Consider the following 20,308-nt stretch of genomic DNA (forward strand, 5'->3'; position numbering starts at 1 on the left):
CAGACCTCCAAGCCCATTCTGGAGCTTCCTTTCCTCTCCGCTTTGCACGAGAGCTTAACATTATGGCAGCACACCCTCTAAGTAAACAGGGCTGAAGGTAGCTCCCTCTGGAATCCAGCCAAGCTGCTGGAGGGAGAAGAATCCCAGGGCATTCTTTCCTCTCCTCCCACCCAAGTGGCTGAGCAAATTGCCTCTGCAGTCCTACCAGGAGAAAGGCTGCAATTATCACATCTTAAGAAAGATCTTCTGCCCCGTCTGGTGAAACACAGTTACATAAACATTCCTTAAAGACCCAGGGCCAAATCCTGAGTATTTGTGACCCCTAATGAAGTTAGTGGCAGTAGCGGGTGCTTAGCACCTCAGGATGCAGCAGTCAGCAATACAGATTCCAAATGTGTTTATGAAATTTGATATTGTTTCCTTGGGAAACCAATCACAGACATAACAACGGAAAGTCAGAGTTACTGTTCCAGATGTAAATCAGAGGGTAATCATTTCATCTGGTCAAGAGCTAAATGAAAACGTGCAATTAAATATGGAAGAGATTGTTTAGCGTAAGTAGTTAGCACATATTGTAAGGGACCATTCAAAGTAAAGTGGCCTGTTAAACCAAGTCAAAGCATGGAAACAGCAATGGGTACTCAGTCGGCTACCCAATATGCCAACCTCTTCATGGGCTACCTTGGAGAAAAATTTCTGGACAAATGACCATGATATATTGGAGATAAATCCATGATATTTTCATCCTCTGCACAGATAGTTTAGATTCCTTCATAGATTTCCACCACTACTTCAACAACCACCACTCATCCATTAAACTCTCACTGGAATACTCCCACACTAGCATCAACTCCTTGGACACCATGAGCTGTAGCTCACGAAAGCTCATGCTCAAATAAATTGGTTAGTCTCTAAGGTGCCACAAGTACTCCTTTTCTTTTAGCTTCATCAATGGAACTCTACAGACAACCATATACAAGAAACCCATGGATCACCACACCTTCTTTCATAGATCCAGTAACCACTCAAAACACACCAAGATATCTGTTATCTACAGCCAGGCACTCAGGTACCACAAAATATTCTTCGAGGAGAAAGTCCGGAATATACACCTTAACACACTCAAAACTACCTTCAAACAAGGACTCTACCAAAAAAGTAGATTGCGTCATGGAACAAGCCACCCGAATACCTTGAAAAAACCTTCTTCAATACAGAAATAAAACCCCTCTGACCACACACCCCAGTTGTCACCTACCACCTCACTCTGGAACCCATATGGTATCAACAAACAACTACAACCCGTATTTGATGAGGAACCCATCCTGAAATAAGTCTTCCCTGAACCCCCACTTATGGCCTTCAAACAATTCCCCAAACCTCCCCAACCTCTCCAGGCTCATGATCAGAAGCAAGCTCACCAGAGACCAGGATACAGTAACTCAAAGCTACACCAGACCCTGCCAGAACAAGAGATGCAAAACCTGCAGACATATCACAACATGTGGTGTACTTCATCCAATTCACCAAATGCCCCAACAACAATTATGTGGGTGAAACCATGCAATCACTACGCTCTCAAATGAACTCACACAGGAAAATGATAAATGTGATGATGGGAGTTCCTTTCCCAGGCCTGAAGAAGAACTCTGTGTGGCTCTAAAAGCTTCTCTCTCTTACCAACAGAAGTTAATCCAATAAAAGGTATTACCTCACCCATCTTTTCTCCATAATAAAAACTGGCATTTACTGTATATATCGTGCCCTTCTTCCAAAGCACCTTACAGATTGGTTTCTCTAAAGGGAACACTTCAACCACTACTGAAATGCAGCTATTTCTGGGGTAGAAGGTGTAGGCACATAGCAACATAAGTAATAGCTTAGGATAGAAAATGAAGACTAGAAGCCATTTGAAAGGATACAAACTAGAGAGAAAAATTTTAGGTAGACAGAATGATTGCCCAGTGGAATTTTGTCCACAAAAAGATTGCAAGATTTGGTTCTACAGGATTACCTAACTGGAATGGAATTGCCATCACATAGGTGCATTTGCTCAGTTCTGAGTCACATGAAAGAACGTCACTGAATAAATTATCAGTAAGCTTCCTGGAAAAATTGCATTTCAAATTCTAAGTAGGCCTGAGATACTTGATCATCTGAGACTTGCGACTGCAGCACATCATGGTGTACGTTTTTAAAATTCCTCTGAGTAGGTTGCGTCACTCTGTGCTTTTCTTTTCTTAGGCTGTTATTCTGCAGCTATCATTTCCAAATCTGAAATAACTGATTACACATGGTGTAAAATTACAGTTTAGTCTTTTTGTTCAGAAAGAAATGTTTTCTCTCTTCCCCATCCCAGGAAAGTTAGTGTTACATCCTTGGGACCAGATATTCAGGTTAATTTCTGTGGAGGTATGCCAAATGACACCAGTTGGGGACCTCGTCCTCTATGTACAATTATTGAAACAGAGGACGATAACTTTTCCTCAGGCTGCTGCATAAGTCAACTAAAACAACGTTACCTTTAATGGGAAGCCACACTGAGGGACTAGAAATCAGCTTCTAACAGCTCCTACACACCAGTTCTCAGTTAGATGAGTGAGTGAAACATGGGTAGGTAAGCCAATGATATTCTTTTGTATACTAGCTACAAGCCACAGAGGATCTACTCTTCTCTGTCTGACCTCTGCTAGTCCACACCCTTGATATGCCCTATTCTTCCCCATATACCAGTGGTGGGCTGCGGCTGGTACAGGCGATGGATACACTGACGGAGGGGAAATTGTCTGCTGGCCACCTGCAGACACTCAGGCCATCTGACATAAATTATTATTTATGATTTATAATGCAGTTGAGTCTAGAAGTCTCAGTCATAGACCAGGAACCATTGCCCTAGGTGCTGTAAAAATAGAACAAAGGAACAGTCCCTCCCTGTAAGAGCTTAAGTGGCCTGCGCAGACTGAAGAATCTAGCCGATATGCTCCCCAGCAATGCCAAAGCTTATGAGCTCAATATGATGGTTGAGATAACACAACAAAATGTTTCAGCGTTGCCAGTGGTATTATTTATGTACACATGCACCACTAGAGGATGCTACAGACCCCCCTAAACAAACATACCATTCATACAAACATACACTGCCATTTAATCAGCTAATCTTTTTCACAGACACATCGGTGGCAGGGACAAGGAGCAAAACCCTGCTCATAAACAAGTGTTCTGCCTCTGCACTTACAAAAACCTCCACATGAACTCAGACTAGCAGAAACCCTTCTGGTATGAAAAAAAGAAGGAATTAACTTCAGGGTAACCAGATAATATTGAACTGAACATGTTCACATCAACACATCTCAATAGGGCATTTGTCTTGAAACATTTATAATTGTTCCACATGGGTGCAATGGGGGTTGAAAACACTTCATATGGTAGGGTCTCTCTCTCTCTTTTTTTTTTTAAACAAAAAAACCTTGGGCAACCTTTATCCTCCCAGGAGCCAACCAGAATTGTGACCAAACCTTCCATTGAGTGCTAGGTGTGGGGCCTGGCTGATTTACCAGGCAGCGCTCTTAAGACCCAATAGGGCATGAATTTGCTCCAGCACAATTTCTTTGGGGGTTGCAGGGGTGAGAAAGAACAGCTAAATACAGTACATCTTCTAGAATCAGAGAATTCAGAGATTAAAAAGATCACTCAGTCCATCTCTTTGTCAACGTAAGAAAAAACCCTTCAAGTCCATGTTCTCATGTTTTGGCCAATCGAGGCTTAAAAGTTCCAAGTAACGAGGCTTCCACCACTTCTTTTGGGAGATTATTCCACAATCTAATACATCTCACTGACAGGAAAGTTGTTAGCCTACATTTTCCTTTTCTTAATTCAGTTGCTTTTAGATATATCCACATGCATCACACAAAATATTGTATTTCTGCCTTTGGTGTTTACAACCTTCAAATATCTGTAGGCTTTTAACATATCTCCCCATTTGTTTTCTCATAGCCAAGTTACAGATACCTTTTAGAATGTGTCTTTGTAAATAAATCACTTCATCCTACCCTACCAATGATTCATCTTCCTTTGCACATAACAGTTTGTCAATATCCTTATGGTAAACTAGAGGCTAAAACTCAACGCAATATTTCAGGTTCTGTATAGAAATGAATCTTATCTTCCTAATCCATGATGTGCTATCTTTACATCTGCAGCCCAAAACTGCACTGGTCTTTTTGCAGTCTTATCCTATTATTCATTTATTCCAGGGGATTTGTATTAGCTTACACTTTGTTTGTTGGGTGGTATTTGGTTTTTGTTTGTTTGTTTGGGTTGGTTTCTTTTTGCTTAAGGCATTCAGATTTTTGGCCTGTCAAATCTCAGCATGAAATATAAATATCACAGGATGTTATTGATTCTGTTTGGATGCCTTTAGCTTTATCTGTTCTTTGTTGCTCATAATTGAACTTTACAGCAAATCAGTTATGCATAGGCATAGGAAAATTTGATTTGAGGGGAGGAAGGAGTTTCACAGCAATACAGGGTGCGAAGTAGGAAGAGAAGACAAGAGCTTAATGCTAGGTAGTGAAGGAAAAACATCCTGGGAAAACAAACAAAAGCATTTAATACATACATTATATTTCTTTCTAAAATCTGACTGTAAACAAAATTGAAAAAATTGTATGATAAAAACAATAAATAAATTCTCAATTTGATGCCATGAAGCAGATTTGAAAATTACACAGTTTGATCGGTGGAAGTGGCATAGGTTCTGTAAGTGATGCAGACTTGGAAGGGGTTGAAGGTACAGATGCCATTCTTCACTGCTAATTTTTAGTGTCCATGCTGAGCAATCTATAGAATTGCACTTGCCTTTGTGTTAGAGAAAGTTAGTGTTTCTGCCATTCCATCTCATGGTAAGGTAGCATTACATTAAATTCACAATACTGCAGTGTTAGAGAAGACAGACAGAAAAGGACATCTATGATAAAGTAGTTGGGGGGAAAAGAACTATTTGCTGTCTAAAACAAATATGCTGAGTGCCACTGGGCAGGGGTTCACACTATAAACCATTGGTAGGCAAAAGGAAAGGACCATCTCTAAAACTGCAAAAACAAATGTAAAAGAAAATGTCACATAAGCTTTAAATGGGATTATTTAAATGATTATTTACTCTGTGAATTCTATTAACTGTATATATTATATAATATCAGCTATTACATTTCTGTCATTCATTTGGATTATGTATACATTGCATTGAAATGTCACTTAAAATAAAGGAAAACATTATCTGTCATGTAGATATGTGAAAGCTTCAAGATGCTATGGGATGTGAATTGTTTCTAAATAGGTCTCAGTGACTTTTATTGTGCCAGGAGTAGAAATTACAGGGTCTGTTTGATATATAATTTCCACTTCTACTGCAAATAAGGGCTATAGCTGTCAATTATTGTAAGATCTGTCTCCCACTTTCTTGCTAGTTAATACTTGCTATGTGGAGAAACAAACCCAATGCTACCATTCACAACAGCAAGAACATTTATTAGCAGAACACTAGGCTCTTTTTATCAAAGGATGTCTGCTGCTTAACTGTTATTTTTACAATCTTAGACAATGTTTGGAACTAGCAAACTCTAAAGAAAGGCAGAAGGCATATCCCATTTAAAAGCATAAATAAAAGAAACTGAAGAGACTTACCAAACTATTCCCTGAGCCCCAGAGCCAATAGGTTTTAAGTTCTGGTAGCGCTTGAGAACGGTGAAGGTCGAGTCACCTACTTCCACGCTGTAGAACTGGTTGTCAACTTTGCTTTTGCTCATGTTGTAATGTTTGGCAATATATGACACATCCACTTGTTTTCCAAATCCCTGTCATGGAGATGAGGAGTTGACAAAAAGACAAAACCAAGACCAGTAAACCATCAGCATAACAATGAAAGAGAGCCTAGTTTTCAAATATGTATCGCTATCTTTTTATGCTCATTGTCAGAGACTTGTACACTGTCAGACAATTTCTCAAAGGCTTTCAAATACAACAGTAAACTCTCCTTCACCTAGGAAACTTCCATTGCAAAGCCATGAATCCTCATCTAGCCAGTGTCTGTAGAACAGAAATTCCCAGCCATTGGTATATGCATGCCATTACTGGTACTTCAGGCCTTTTGCAGGAAGGTTCTAAGAAGCGTTTTGGTCTGACTTTCCTCTCACACTGCAATAAACCAGGCGTAGCTGAGAACTCCTTTAACATCAGTGGACTTAAATCAATGTAAAATGGTGCAAATGACATGGGAATTAAACTCTTAACTTTTGTAAACTGTAGCAGTTGCCTGAAAAAATAAAGGGCGGGTGGGGGTACTACTACTGCAGAGCATCAGGGCAAAGCCACAAATCATTTCAGATAAGCACAAAAACAAGCCACAATTATTGGACTGATCCTGCCTGAGAGATTCTGAGCAGTTCTCATTGAGCATGGCAGTGCACAGCCCTTCTTTGATTTAGACCCTTGTCTCAGACTGCACTAAGTGAAAATTATTAGTAGACATTCTGCCAAGGAGGAGGATTCTGGCACTATGACTGAATTTTAAAATGATCGGGCAAATCTTAGACACCTATCAATTTTAGCTCTGTCCTTCCTCAAGCAAAAGTTTCACTGAAATAAAACTGAACCAGAGTAAAAGCAGAGTAAGCACTTCAGGATTTGGTCCTGCAACAACAACAGGTAACTTTCAGAGGGGTACAAAAGCCTCTGAAAAGCAATACAAAGTATTTTATCATAAATACACGAACATCTCCATGTATAACTAAGAACATTAGTTATGAAATGTTATGAAATACCAGCCAGTTTCATATCCCTAGTGGTCAGTAAGAAAATAGGAGGGTAATCTGATATGGGATTTATAAGACCCCTCCAATCACATAATGACGTCTTCTGACATCCTCGGCAAATGCCATCTTTTTGACCCTTTGATGATTTGAACATTACGTATTTATTTTCCATTTTATCACTCCAGCACATAAATCTTTCAACTGAAAAAAACAAAGACTCTTAATGCCTATGATTAAAACTTGGTATATGCCTGGATTTTTCATGCACTGAATGCAAGACCCCAACTGAGTACTGTGTCCTAACTGTATACTTTGTATTCTACACACTACAGCAAAAACTCTGGATTTGAAAAAATGTGAAAGTACAGGTTCATATAGGTATGAATAACTTTAATTCAGTTTCCCCTGTATTAATTAGTAAATGATCTGGGTGATTTCCCCCCCCAAAAAAGTCACAGGGACCGATCTCATCAGCTTCTGAGCAAATAGTCAATTGTCCTGAAATATAAAGGGTGGCTGCTATCAGCTCTTTGTGCTTTTTACAGCACCTAGCACAACAGGGCCACAATCCTGATGGAAGCTTCTGGTATTAACTTCATTTACATTAGTATAATAATAGTAAACAAACAATAGGTTTAGTGGACTGAATAATAGATGGGGATTCTTTTGGGATTAAAATCACTGCAAAAAAGTTAGTAATGTAAGGCCCCATCTTGTAAAGATGCTGAGCATCTTTAATGCTCATTGACTTCAATGGGAACCAAAGGTGCTCCATATCTTGCAGGATGGAGGGTTAAGTAGCTGATAGTACATGCGTGGAAGTCAATTAAAGTTTCTCTATTGCCCTCAATGAGCATAGGAACCTGCCCCAAGTCTGCGTCTTCCACTGTCTATACGCCACCCTCCCTCGTTTTCCATCATTAATTCCTTTAAATCCATCTTTAGTTAGAGAAATCCCTTTCACTTATTCTATTATTAAAAACAATAGATCATAATATATTCAGTTACATAATCAAAACTTTGCTGTCACAATCAACTGTGATACATGGCCATAGAATTCAAACAGTGTGATTTTGATGGGTTGGGGCAAGGAGAAGAGCTCATTGGGAGGATTTTTTTATTTGCTTGTTTGTTTTTAAATGACTTAATGCCAATACTCCATAAAGTGAGTGTTACAATTCAAAAACTGACCTTGTCAAGATCATCTCTTCTTGGTTTTGCCTTAGAATGCTTAATATTCTGTCAATTTTCTCATGAGAACAACCACTCCACTGGATAGCACTGTTTAATTACAACTAGCTCATTTAGATAATTTGTTTGAAATATTCTGATTAACATGGCTGTTCATTCAGGCAGTAAACATCATTTTCAGAGAAGCAATTAAAATATTACAGTTCGTTATGAGCCCGACAGTGCAAGGATTTTTTTTTTTTTTTGGAAACACAAAAAAATAAGAGTTTTATGGACTCCGACACAGTGCCAAATTCAAGCTTCAAAACAAAGTCCTGAATGACTCAAAAATACGTTTGCAGAAACAGCCTACTTCTGAATTGCACTGTGAAAGTTAAGCCTTGAACAGTCTTCCATTTTCTGCAGAGAAATATTCACATGGTTTGCTCAGTCCTGCATACCAGAACTGGAAGTGAGAGGCAAGTACCTCTAAGTAGTCAAACAGATTGCAATGTGGTTTATTCCATTATCATTTTCTGTACAGTGAGGACAAAGTTCACATTGCAAGCCTCCTACTCTCAACCCAGCATTAGTTATTGCACCAGAATACTAGTCACATTCTTTAGTGCTATAAATATATTGATAAAGAAGGTAAGACAGTTTTGGTTTGGTTTGGACAATCTAATGATACCAACTATTGTCCTCGCATTCACTGATGACATGATGCTACATGGGTGGATATCCAGGGCGGGGAAAAGACATTGATGCAATATTAATTAAGAGAAAGTTCAAAAAAATCAAGATGTTTAGAGCTTAAGTGTCAAATACTGTGTTGACATGCATCCTATGCAATTCCTTTTATAAGTCAGTGCACAATTAACCTTCATCAGTGTTCACTGTAGGCCTAAGCAGACTCACAAAAATAGTTAACAGCCTAGTCAGCAAGTTTGTCATTCGTCCACACATATATTCTCTCAAAATACTAGAAATAAATTTAAGTCCATGACAGGTTCCCAACCAAAAAAATTAGAGAACCTACTATTGGGGTGCATGGGCTAGATCATGATTAATACCTAGTGATTTCTGACCGTGAAGCAAAGAGTTGCTTTCATATCTTATCAACATACATTTCATTTAAAAACACAATTAAAGTTTATGCTGAGCCAAATTCTCATTTGAGCTATTTCTTTCACACCAGGCCCCACTCAAAATTGGGTTTACTTGGGATTTAAACAATTTATAGAACTTGTGTGGGTCTTCTACAGAGGAATAAGTTTCATCCTGAAACAGTAAAAAGAACAGGAGTACTTGTGGCACCTTAGAGACTAACAAATTTATTTGAGCAAAAGCTTTTGTGGGCTACAGCCCACTTCATCGGATGCATAGAATGGAACATATAGTAAGACGATATATATATATATATATATACATATAGAGAACACGAAAAGGTGGCAGTTGCCTACCAACTCTAAGAGGCTAATAACATGGCTGCTACGCTCAATCCTGAAACAGTGTCGCCAATGTCAACAAAGCTTTTGGTGAAGCTGAAATAAGCTTGCAGAAAATCTGGACCACATTATAGTTTTTTTGGGGTTCCAAATTAATTGTACAATTCAGGTGGCACAAAACTAAATAAAAAAGTATTCCCTCTTCCCCCTTTGAACAAAAGCCACTTTAGTTTCACACATTTCTGTCATTCACTATTAGAACTAGATGATTACTGCCAAACAATACAAAAAAGTGCCTGGATAATTGCTTGGATTTTAATATGAATTCAGTTTGGGTATGCTTGTGCTTGCTTGCTACATACATTTGTGTGATTAAGGTTTACTGCATGAGCATTCATGGGAACTGAATACTCAACTCGCATGTGTAAGCATTCATGCAGCATTTTCTTTTTCCAGTCAACTTCTGAAAACTTAATCAATTTTGGAAAAGTTAGTGAGTACTACAAGAAAAAATCCCTAGTCATCATTCATTTTATTGAACTAAGTGACAAAAGGGGGGGGTAAGAACAGGGAAAAACCAAAAGTTTCAAAATTCAGTTTACTGAAAAAATATTTTGAAAAAAAAAGTATTCAATTTTGAACTTTGCAAAATAGAAACGATGTCAAATTTTCATTTTTATTTTATTTATTTGCAAACTTATTTCTTCATTTTTTGATCAGCTCTAGACATCAGAGCTATGGAGATTTACACCAGTGGAGGATATGGCTCATTATGTCTGGCAAGGGAAGAGATACACCTACAATTTGCTTAATGCCAAAACCACGGAAATAGAGCTGTAAAGACTCCATCAGCTGAAGGGTTGGAGAATGAATTTGCTTCGGGCATTGCCAAATCGTAGCACATTAGAAAACACATTATTGGCTCTTATGGAACAATTAAATGAAAAAATCTGATAAAACTCAACCAGCAATTGCTGCTTGACACTCAACTTTGACTAGCTAAATTATTCTTTTTCAACATGGAGGGCAAAACAGAAGGAAGTACAATAGTAAACAGAACCTGATTTATGATTCTCAGAAAGAGTCTTCTCTCGCCTTTGCAGATGAAAAGACCAGAGAACTTTATTCTCATATTATGTAATTCCACTGCTTTCTTTGCCTATTTTCCACTGTAAAAACTCTATGGTTGTCCATGAACAGGTGCAGTTTTATTTTGACTGTTTTTATGGACACTTTTTACCCATATCCCATGATTGGCAATCCTAATATATCACAAATACTTATGGTTCAATATCTTAAATATGTCTTTCCAGGTACTTTATACCTCCTTCAGCTTGCCGGGCTCAGCATTTCCCCCTCTGGCGATGTGTGGGTGGGTTGGGGGGGGGGGGACACACAGAAAGACCTGGAGTAAATCAGCCCCACTCCAGAGAGTTTGTATTCCTCACTCAGGTTTTATTTTCCAATATTTACAAAGTGGGCCTGAGGGTAGGCCCAAGCAGTACTCTTCAGTCAAAACAAAACAAAAAAAACCCTTGCAACACAGTAATAGAAAACCTTTCCCTGCCCCACTCTGGGGTGCTGTCTTATTATGCCGGCCTCTGGATGCCAGTCCTTCCCCAGAGTCCCTCCCTCCTTCTCTCATGAGAAGATGGGTTTTTCAAAGGTCAGAAGTTGCCCTTAATTGGATTCAAGTGTACCTAGCTGATCTGAGGTAGCTCCTTTTCAACTCATAGGGAAAAGGACCTTTAGCATTCTAGGGCTACCACACCTGCCTTCCACCACTCTCTGGTCTGAATGTGTCACAATATATACCTATATATATATATGTATATAAAGTACTGTCATTCTATTAGTGGGCCTGACCCAAAGCTCAGTGAAAGTCAATGGAATGACTCCCATTGACTTCTATGAGTTTTGAATCAAGGCCAGTATGCTAGCTACTTTGCTGAGGGCCAGTCTGGTGCTGACCCTATCCTGGATGTGTGGGGCATATAGAGGGAAAGAGAATGGGATGGAAGCCCCTGCGCAGTCAACCTAGCACTAGTGATGTCCTTCCAATGGTGGCCATAGCCCCACATCTCTCTATCTCATCCAGAAGAGAGTGACCAGCCTCATGAACAGCATATGCTGCAGGTGGCAGAACTCCTGCTCCAGAGTGTGCTACCATAGATCCATAAGAGCAACTGCCACTTATTCAGATAGAATCCCTCCAGGGATTCAGGTGTGTGCAACGCCTCCTCACCCCTTACCTCAAACACAGGCAATGTCTTATATCCACCATCTGGTCCCCAAAGTCAAAAGGAAAGAGTTGTTCACATAAACAGGCTCAATCATGACATCCATAGAGTTTTTTCACAAATTGCCAAAGTGGAAATAAGGGCTTGATCCTGCAAATTCCGACTCTCCTGAGCAACCTTACCAAGTCAAAGATTTTATTCATGTAATAGCTACATGCATAAATAAGGCACAAAGAAAGCAAAACAGACCCACCTCTGACAAGCCAAGTATTCTTTGCCTTCTTGTCGAGTTTGTTTCTATTGATAATTTTTTGAAACCCTTGTCATAGTGTCCCTTCCTCATCTGTGTGGGCAGATAACACAACACAATTGCCATCATTTAGGATTCTGACCTATGGAATGCTTCCCCTACTCAGCCATGGGGCTCAACTGTTCCTTTATGTCCAGTCATTTCATTTTTATGTCCCTTCCCTTGGATCTCTTTCCTTGAGCACACTCTCTTTCATCATCATCCTTTTCCAAATGGTCCCCAGGCCAGTTCTTCCTGATTTATGTCTAAAGAGACTTTAATCTTTTCATGTTCACGAACAAACACATTCCTATATGCTGTTTTATTCTATATTCTTTTGGCCCTTTCTTTAATGCCAACAACGCCTAGCATTTGGTTATTTCACTGCATTTCAGAATCCTCACATCTTTTCATCCCCTCTGATGGTGTCAGCTGCTTTAATATTTTAATGGATAACTGCATTTGTAGGATAGTTGAGCTTTTATCCTTCTCAGACTCCTAGAAACAGTGAGTGCTACAAGCAAGCGTGTACTCAGAACCTTACAAGGACTTATTCAAACGTCTGTCCTACATATGGGTTCAAAGTAAAATTTGTGCTAACACTGGAGGCGATGATTAGAAATGCTACAGCAGTGAGAGATCATGAATCTCCTCATTTCCCCTAAAGGGCTGTGAGACTATGCTCAGAAGGATATAGCACAAGCAAAAGTGATTAAAAAGTAGTTTGCAAGCAGGTCAGATTGGATGTAAATCTTGGCTAAATATTGAATCAGACACACAAAAAGCCATCTAGGCTGTAATTCTGCAAGGAACAATACAGGAATTCTAAGATTAACATGTGTTTACTTAAATCACTGGTTATTCTGAAATATGAATTTGGGCTGACCAAATGCATACTGGAACCACAGAGAAGCCAATGAAGCATCATATCACACCATCATGTATTCTGTGTATGCAACATATAAATTAAAGATTATTTATATCCCTCTTACTTTACAGTCAGGTGTCAACTATATCTAAGGCTCACAGGTAGCCATAACCCCCACTACTCTAAAATAGTTTTTGATACCTAAAAGTGTCACAGTTTAAAAATCTGATTCCTTGAGATTTTCTGGAGCTAGGAGTGAATATTGTGTGACCTACTCGGAAGCCAGGAATCTCTCATTTCCAGTTCTATAAAGCTCTCACGTCTACTCCTGCAGAATCACATAATATTGGAATTTAAAATGGTCTTACTAATACGTGTGCATTTAGAATTGTATTATTAGTGCTCATTTGAAGCTTTTTGCTGAACTGCTTACTCAGGCAAAGCTCCTATTGATCTCAATGAGAGTTTTGCCCATATAAGTACAATATCTGGCCCTTAGTCAACACAAATGTTTTTGAGGAAAAAACTGGACTGGGAGCTCTAGACATTAAAACCTCTTTATACACAGAACAGGGCCTACACATGCAAGCTCCTCACACCACCCCACATAAAGGCATGTGGTGCTTCACACAGAACATAAAAGTTGCATGGTCCCTGCCCTGAAGAGTTCACAAAGCCAACACATAGACAACATAAAATTCAGGTCATAATAGCAAGGGAGGGAGGAGGACATATGAGGTCAAGAGAGACCATGGGAGAAAAGATTCTTTGAATAAGTGTGTTATCAACAGGGACATGAAGGAGAGAAGACATTTTGTAAACAAGAAATTGAGCAATGTCCCAAGCACAGGAGGCAGTGAAGGCATGAAGCCAAGAATTGGTAAGAGACACCAGAAAGGCAGCAGTGAGGAGGCAGGACTGTGAGGTGCATAGGAGGAAAAAGGAAATGAGAGCAAGGACATAGCTGGGACAATATTACACAGGCCATTGAAACCTAGCCTGAATTTGATGCTGTAGCACATAGAGAGTTAGTGACAGAATAGAGGAGATAATGTATTCAGAATGAAGGCAATTTATCATGGATAGACTGAAGTGGGAGAAGTGACAAGAAGGGAACTCATAGAAGTTTGCAATAGAGGATTTGGAGTAAGGGTTTAGTGACGCCAATAGTGAATGAAGAGTGGGTTTTGGTTATGTTAGGAGGAAGAAGTAACAAAACCTTAGAGAGAAACTGGATGCAGTGAGGGCAGGGAAAGGAGGGAGAACAGGAAGGAAGGGAAAGAAGATCGCCTGAGGATTTCAAGTCCGGGAGATGGGAAGGACAGTGAATGTATCAACAGCAGTAAAGAAAGGAGGCGGCATAGAGAGTTTAGGAAGAAAAGAAAGACATGTAATGAGATGCACTATTTCTCTAGCTTACTGCATACATTGATAATATAATGCAATATTTCATAGTGATATTAAATAGATCTGCAATCGTTTCAAGAAAGTAGGATACATCTGAGATTCTGATCAACATTTAAGAGCTTTTATTCCTACTGTGAATGCAGGGTGAAAAGGAAGATACACAAATGTACATCACTATTTCCATTAAATGGAAGCAACACCTATGGCCACATCACAACAGACTCATCACCCTATAAATTCTATTTTTAATATATTATTTTATAATTACAGCACTTGACATGGAAATGGTAGCAAACAACGGAGTCTCCCTTTTATAAATAAATAAGGGGTAAGCAGCAGAGAAATTAAAATTCCCCCTTAAAAAAATCACTCTTGATATTAAACAGGCAGGATTTGTAACCTAAGGATCTAAACTCAGGTCAGTGCTTCTCTTATAGATTATAAGAACATAAGAATATAAAAGTGGTCATACTGGGTCAGACCAAAGGTCCATCCAGCCCAGTATCCTGACTACCAACAGTGGCCAATGCCAGGTGCCCCAGAGGAAGTGAACCTAACATGATCAAGTGATCTCTCTCCTGCCATCCATTTCTACCCTCTGACAAACAGAGGCTAAGGACATCATTCCTTACCCATCCTGGCTAATAGCCATTAATTAACTTAGCCTCCATGAATTTATCCAATTCTCTTTTAAACCCTGTTATAGTCCTAGCCTTCACAACCTCCTCAGGCAATGAGTTCCACAGGTTGGTTGACTGTGCGCTGAGTGAAGAACTTCTTCCTTTTATTTGTTTTAAACCTGCTGTCCACTAATTTCATTTGGTGGCCCTTAGTTCTTATATTATGGGAACAAGTAAATAGCTTTCCTTATTCACTTTCTCCACACCACTCCTGATTTTATATACTTCTATCATATCTCCCTTAGTCTCCTCTTTTCCAAGCTGAAAAGTCCTAGCCTCTTTAATCTCTCCTCATATGGGACCCCTTCCAAACCCCTAATCATTTTAGTTGCCTTTTCTGAACCTTTTCTAATGCCAGTATATCTTTTTTGAGATGAGGGGACCTCAACTGTACGCAGTATTCAAGATGTGGGCATACCACGGATTTATATAAGGGCAATAAAATATTCTCCGTCTTATTCCCTATCCCTTTTTTAATTATTCCTTACATCCCGTTTGCTTTTTTGACTGTCACTGCACACTGCGGGGACATCTTCAGAGAACTATCCACAATGACTCCAAGATCTTTCTCCTGATTAGTTGTAGCTAACTTAGCCCCCATCATCTTGTATGTATAGTTGGGGATATTTTTTCCAATGTGCATTACTTTACATTTATCCACATTAAATTTCATTTGCCATTTTGTTGCCCAATCATTTAGTTTTGTGAGATCTTTTTGAAGTTCTTCACAGTCTGCTTCGGTCTTAACTATCTTGAGCAGTTTAGTATCATTTGCAAACTTTGCCACCTCACTGTTTACCCCTTTCTCCAGATCATTTATGAATAAGTTGAATAGGATTGGTCCTAGAACTGACTCTTGGGGAACACCACTATTTACCCAAGGGTAACTATCATGAATGTTGATTAATGACCCACCAGAAACCATGGGAAATTACAGGACATTTTGCATGGAAACAACTTTGTTTAAGGCTGCAAGCAATATCTTCATCCAATCTGATTAAAACATTAGACTGATTTATCAAAATTAAGAAACAATTCGCAATCAGACCAGATGAGCTCAACCAATGAATAGCTGCATGATTATCAACAAACATGACCTTTTCTGTGGTTCAAGCTAATCTAAGAGCATTCTCAAAATAATCTGGTTTCTAAATGTTCATCAATGACATTGTTATGGAAACTAGGGAGTCTGTAAAGGATTTTAGAGAGCGCGCGCACATAGTGATTGGTCAAGCAGTTTACACAGGTTGTCACAGTAATGAGGAAAGAAAGCCACCAAGCAAGAAACTAAGCTAAGATTTTCAAAGGACTCAAAATTTCCCCAAAATCCCACTCTAAAATTTCATTCTAGGTATTTCTTTTGGTGGTCTCAATGCAGCAAGAATTACAATGAACAAAACCGCTGCCAGATCGTGTACTTGAGATACCAAATTGTTCAAATTAACCAATAAATATGACGATGCATGTCATATCTAAGATAAAATCACGATGAATGACTCGGGAAAAAACATCTTCTTAACATTTATGGATGTGTCTCATTGAAAACTACAAAATGTGCCATATTTTTGATTGTGGTACAATATACATATTATGAAAGCACATAATCCAATAAAGGAAATGTTTTAAGTTATTTTTCTTCTAAGACATAAAAAATATCTTGCCTTTCACTGACTGGGTGAAACCACAGGATCATATTATATTCCAACAAAAAATGTATTGGACTGAAAAAGACCATTCAGGAACTTGTACAGAGAACCCACGAACACTTCTTTTGAGCTGTGGAGCAAAACAAGTTGAGAAGTAGGGGTCTGCAAGACTAAACAAAGATACTCCATGAAGAATGGCCTATTGGAGGTATTTGGGGAACAGATGGACTTGCTGGTTTAATTTCACTGCATGTATATCTGTTAACCCATATGGACGGATTCAAATTCTGGTCAGACAGAAACATCAGGAGACATTGCTGAAACGTGATTGTCATCTTTTTCAGAACCAGTTCTTTATATGCCATAATTTTTAAAATGCTGTTGCTTATTTCTAAGGATGTATTTTGTTTCTTAATCTTAAAATACTTTATATTGCCTTCATGTTGAGGCATTTACATTATTGAGCTACTGATAGAGATATTACACTTAATACTATAACTTGGCTGTAGAGGGACAGTTTATAATTAGGCCTATGCCACTTTCATGTACAACATAAAGAGCTATGCCTACCGTAGGTAGTCCCAGATAAATCCTCAAGAAGAATATGCTACAAGGAAAAGTTTGCATAGCATTACTTAGAGCCCTAAGTTTCAGTTTCCTCTTGCCCTCCTGAATTGATATTATAGGACAAACCATTTTTGTGGGAAGGAAGCCCAAGAGGTGGATACTCTGAATGGAAGCAGGACTTTATTATAGTGTATTCCAATGATTTATTCAACTTGTTAACAGACCACCAGTTTTAATAATTCCAGCTACTCCATTCTGTGTAATAGGTCTATTTCGCCAGATATAAATGCTGCCCTTCAGAATCCCCCATTGGTTATTTGTCTCCAAAAGATTGCATATTCCAGGAGTCCAGCCTTGTATAGAAGGCCAGGTCCTCAGCTGGTATAAATCAACATAGTTTCATAGAAGACAATGGAGTTATATGGATTTACACCTGCTGAGGATCTGGCCCATGGTGTAGGTACTTTTAAAATGTCCCCTCTGGAGACCATCTTATAAACACCCAGGATGCTATGGGGGAGGAGGGGCTGGAAATTAAAAGTTAAAGGGCTACATTCTGCTCTCAACTGCATCCTGAATTTAGAATGATGTAACAGAGCAAAATTTAGCTCATTATCTTGCAAGCCAATGGATTAGGATCAAATTACATCAGGGACTCTTCTGATCTCCAACTCAGGCTCATACAACAAGAAAATATTTTGAATGCACTGAAACCCCAGAAAACCCCAAAAGTGGGTATAATGATGCCTTCTGGAAATGATGAACGTATAGGTGCTCTTTGCTATACAAACTGTATGAATGCCCTTTGGCCATAGTCCTGGGAGGATCTGAGTTGCAGGATCAAGCCCTTGCTGCAAATGAACATTCCATGTACATATCATTTATTTTTGCTGGAAGCAATCCCTAAATCCCTGAGGCTTACTCACTGAACTGACAGCTGCTTCCTGCAAGCCTTCCCGGTGACCAAAAAACCCCCTCAACTCATTATTTCTTCATCACTGGCTCAGAAGGATTAACTCATTCCAGAGCCTTTCGCCTCCATGTCACTAGCATGACTTCAGCAGTGACTAAACATTGCTACCATTTGTGAATAAGCTGAGGATTTAGGTCACTTCTTAGAGGACTGTCATGTGCATCACACATCCCCTCCCCATGCCACAATACCTGATGATACCCTTGCTGGCTGTGGTCCTGATCCAACAAAACCACTTAAAGACGTCCAATGGAACTACTCACATGTTTAAAGTTAAGCATGTGCTTAAGTGTTTTTCTGGATCGTGGCCTAGCTTAGCAGAGAGAGTGAATTAATATAGAATCAGAAATGGGGGCTGAAATGAACCACAAGAGGTCAAATAGTTCATCCCCCACTCTGAGGCAGGACCAACTAAACTTAGACCATCCCTGACAGGTGTTCATCTAACCTGTTCTTAAAAATCTCCAATGATGGGGATTCCACAACTTTCCATGGAAACCTACTCCAGAGCTTAACTACCCTTATAGTTAGAAAGCTTTTCCTAATATTTAACGTAAATCTCCTTTGCTGTATGCTGAGCCAATCACTTCCTGTCCTACCTTCAGAGGACACAGAGAACAGCTGATCACCTTTATAACAGCCTTTAACATATTGAAGTCCCCCTCAATCTTCTCTTCTTAAAACTAAATATTCCCAGTGTTCGTAATCTTTCTACAGGTCAGGTTTTCTAAACCTTTAACTTTTTTTTTTATCTCCTCTGGAATTTCTCCAATTTGTCTGCATCTTTCTTAAAATGTGATGCACAAAACTGAACAAAATACTCCAGCTGAAGCCTCAGCAGTGCCAAGCAGAGCAGATAATTACCTCTTGTGTCTTACATACGACACTCCTGTTAATAAATCTCAGAATGACACTTTCCCTTTTTGCAACTGCATCATATTGTTGTCTTATATTCAATTTGTGGTCCACTATAGCTCCCAAATCCTTTTCTGCAGCTCTACTGCCTTGCCAGTTATTTCCCAGTTTTGATTTTTCCTTCCTTCATCAAGGTCATTTTGAATTCTAATCCTGTCCTCCAAAGTGCCTGCAACCATTTCCGGCTTGGTGTCATCTGCAAATTTTAATAAGAATACTATCCACTCCATTATCCAAGTCATTAATGAAAATATTGAATAGTATCGGACCCAGGACAGACTCTTGAGGGACCACATTGGATACATCCATCCAGTTTGACAATGAACCATTGACACCTACTCTGAGTACTCTTTCAACCAGTTTTTCCTAGTTCGTTTATGAGAATGTCACACTGGACTCTGTCAAAAGCCTTAATAAAAATCAAGATAAATCATGTTGACTGCTTCCCCAGCCCCATCCACTGGGTCAGTAAACTGGTCAAAGAAGGAAATTAGGTTGATCTGGCATGATTTGTTCTTGACAAATCAATTTTGGCTATTACTTACTACACTATTATTCTTTAGGTACATACAAACTGATTGTTTAATAATTTGTTCCAGTATCTTTCCACGTAAGTTATGCTGACTGGGTCTGTAATTCCATGGGTCCTTTTTGTTTTCATTTTTAATTATAGGTAGTATGTTTGCCATTCTCTGGGACTTCACTCATCCTCCATGAGATCTTGAAGGTAATCACTAACAGTTCTGAGATTGCTTCAGCTCATTCTTAAGTACCCAAAGGTGAATTTTGACTGGCCCAGCCCACTTGAATACATCTAACTTACCTAAATATTCTTTAACCTGTTCTTTCCCTATTCTGGCTTGTATTCCTTCCCTCTGGTTGTTAATGTTAACCATGTTAAACATCTGGTCACAGTTAAATTTTTTAGTTTCAGAGTAGCATCCATGTTAGTCTGTATCCGCAAAAAGAACAGTACTTGTGGCACCTTAGAGACTAACAAATTTATTAGAGCATAAGCTTTTGTGGGCTACAGCAAACAGATGGACATCATACCAAAAGGACTAAAGGTTAAAAATCCATTACAATCTACATATCACACAGACTAAGCTGAGAGATTGTGTCGCACACTCTCAAAGAAACTGTGAAACCACCTGATCAACATCCTATACAGCCAACAAAGAAAGATTAAGAATGAGCTCTCAAAACTGGATACTCTCATAAAAAAACAACCTTCCACACAAAATTCCTCATAGATAGATTTTACAAAAACTAGACAAGCCATTTACAACACAAACT

General features: G+C 39.0%; 1 protein-coding gene across 23 annotated transcripts in view; it reads right to left on the reverse strand.

Moving 5' to 3' along the window:
• The window catches only part of MAPK10 (mitogen-activated protein kinase 10), a 299,605-nt gene that overhangs the window by 105,364 nt on the left and 173,933 nt on the right, over nucleotides 1-20,308 (reverse strand). For 15 of the 23 annotated variants that reach the window (XR_012668027.1, XM_075127486.1, XM_075127483.1 and 12 more), the window contains 2 exons: nucleotides 11,921-12,010; nucleotides 5,683-5,852 (listed from right to left, as the gene is read on the reverse strand). Coding sequence is in view for 22 of the 23 variants with exons in the window: in XM_075127486.1 (XP_074983587.1) it covers nucleotides 5,683-5,852; nucleotides 11,921-12,010 (260 nt within the window). In the remaining variant the exon portion in view is untranslated. The remainder of the gene's footprint in view (nucleotides 1-5,682; nucleotides 5,853-11,920; nucleotides 12,011-20,308) is intronic. The other 8 variants (XM_075127492.1, XM_075127496.1, XM_075127498.1 and 5 more) reach the window with 1 other exon arrangement.

The sequence above is a fragment of the Caretta caretta genome, chromosome 4 (genome assembly GCF_965140235.1).
Source record: "Caretta caretta isolate rCarCar2 chromosome 4, rCarCar1.hap1, whole genome shotgun sequence".
Classification (NCBI taxonomy): domain Eukaryota; kingdom Metazoa; phylum Chordata; order Testudines; family Cheloniidae; genus Caretta; species Caretta caretta.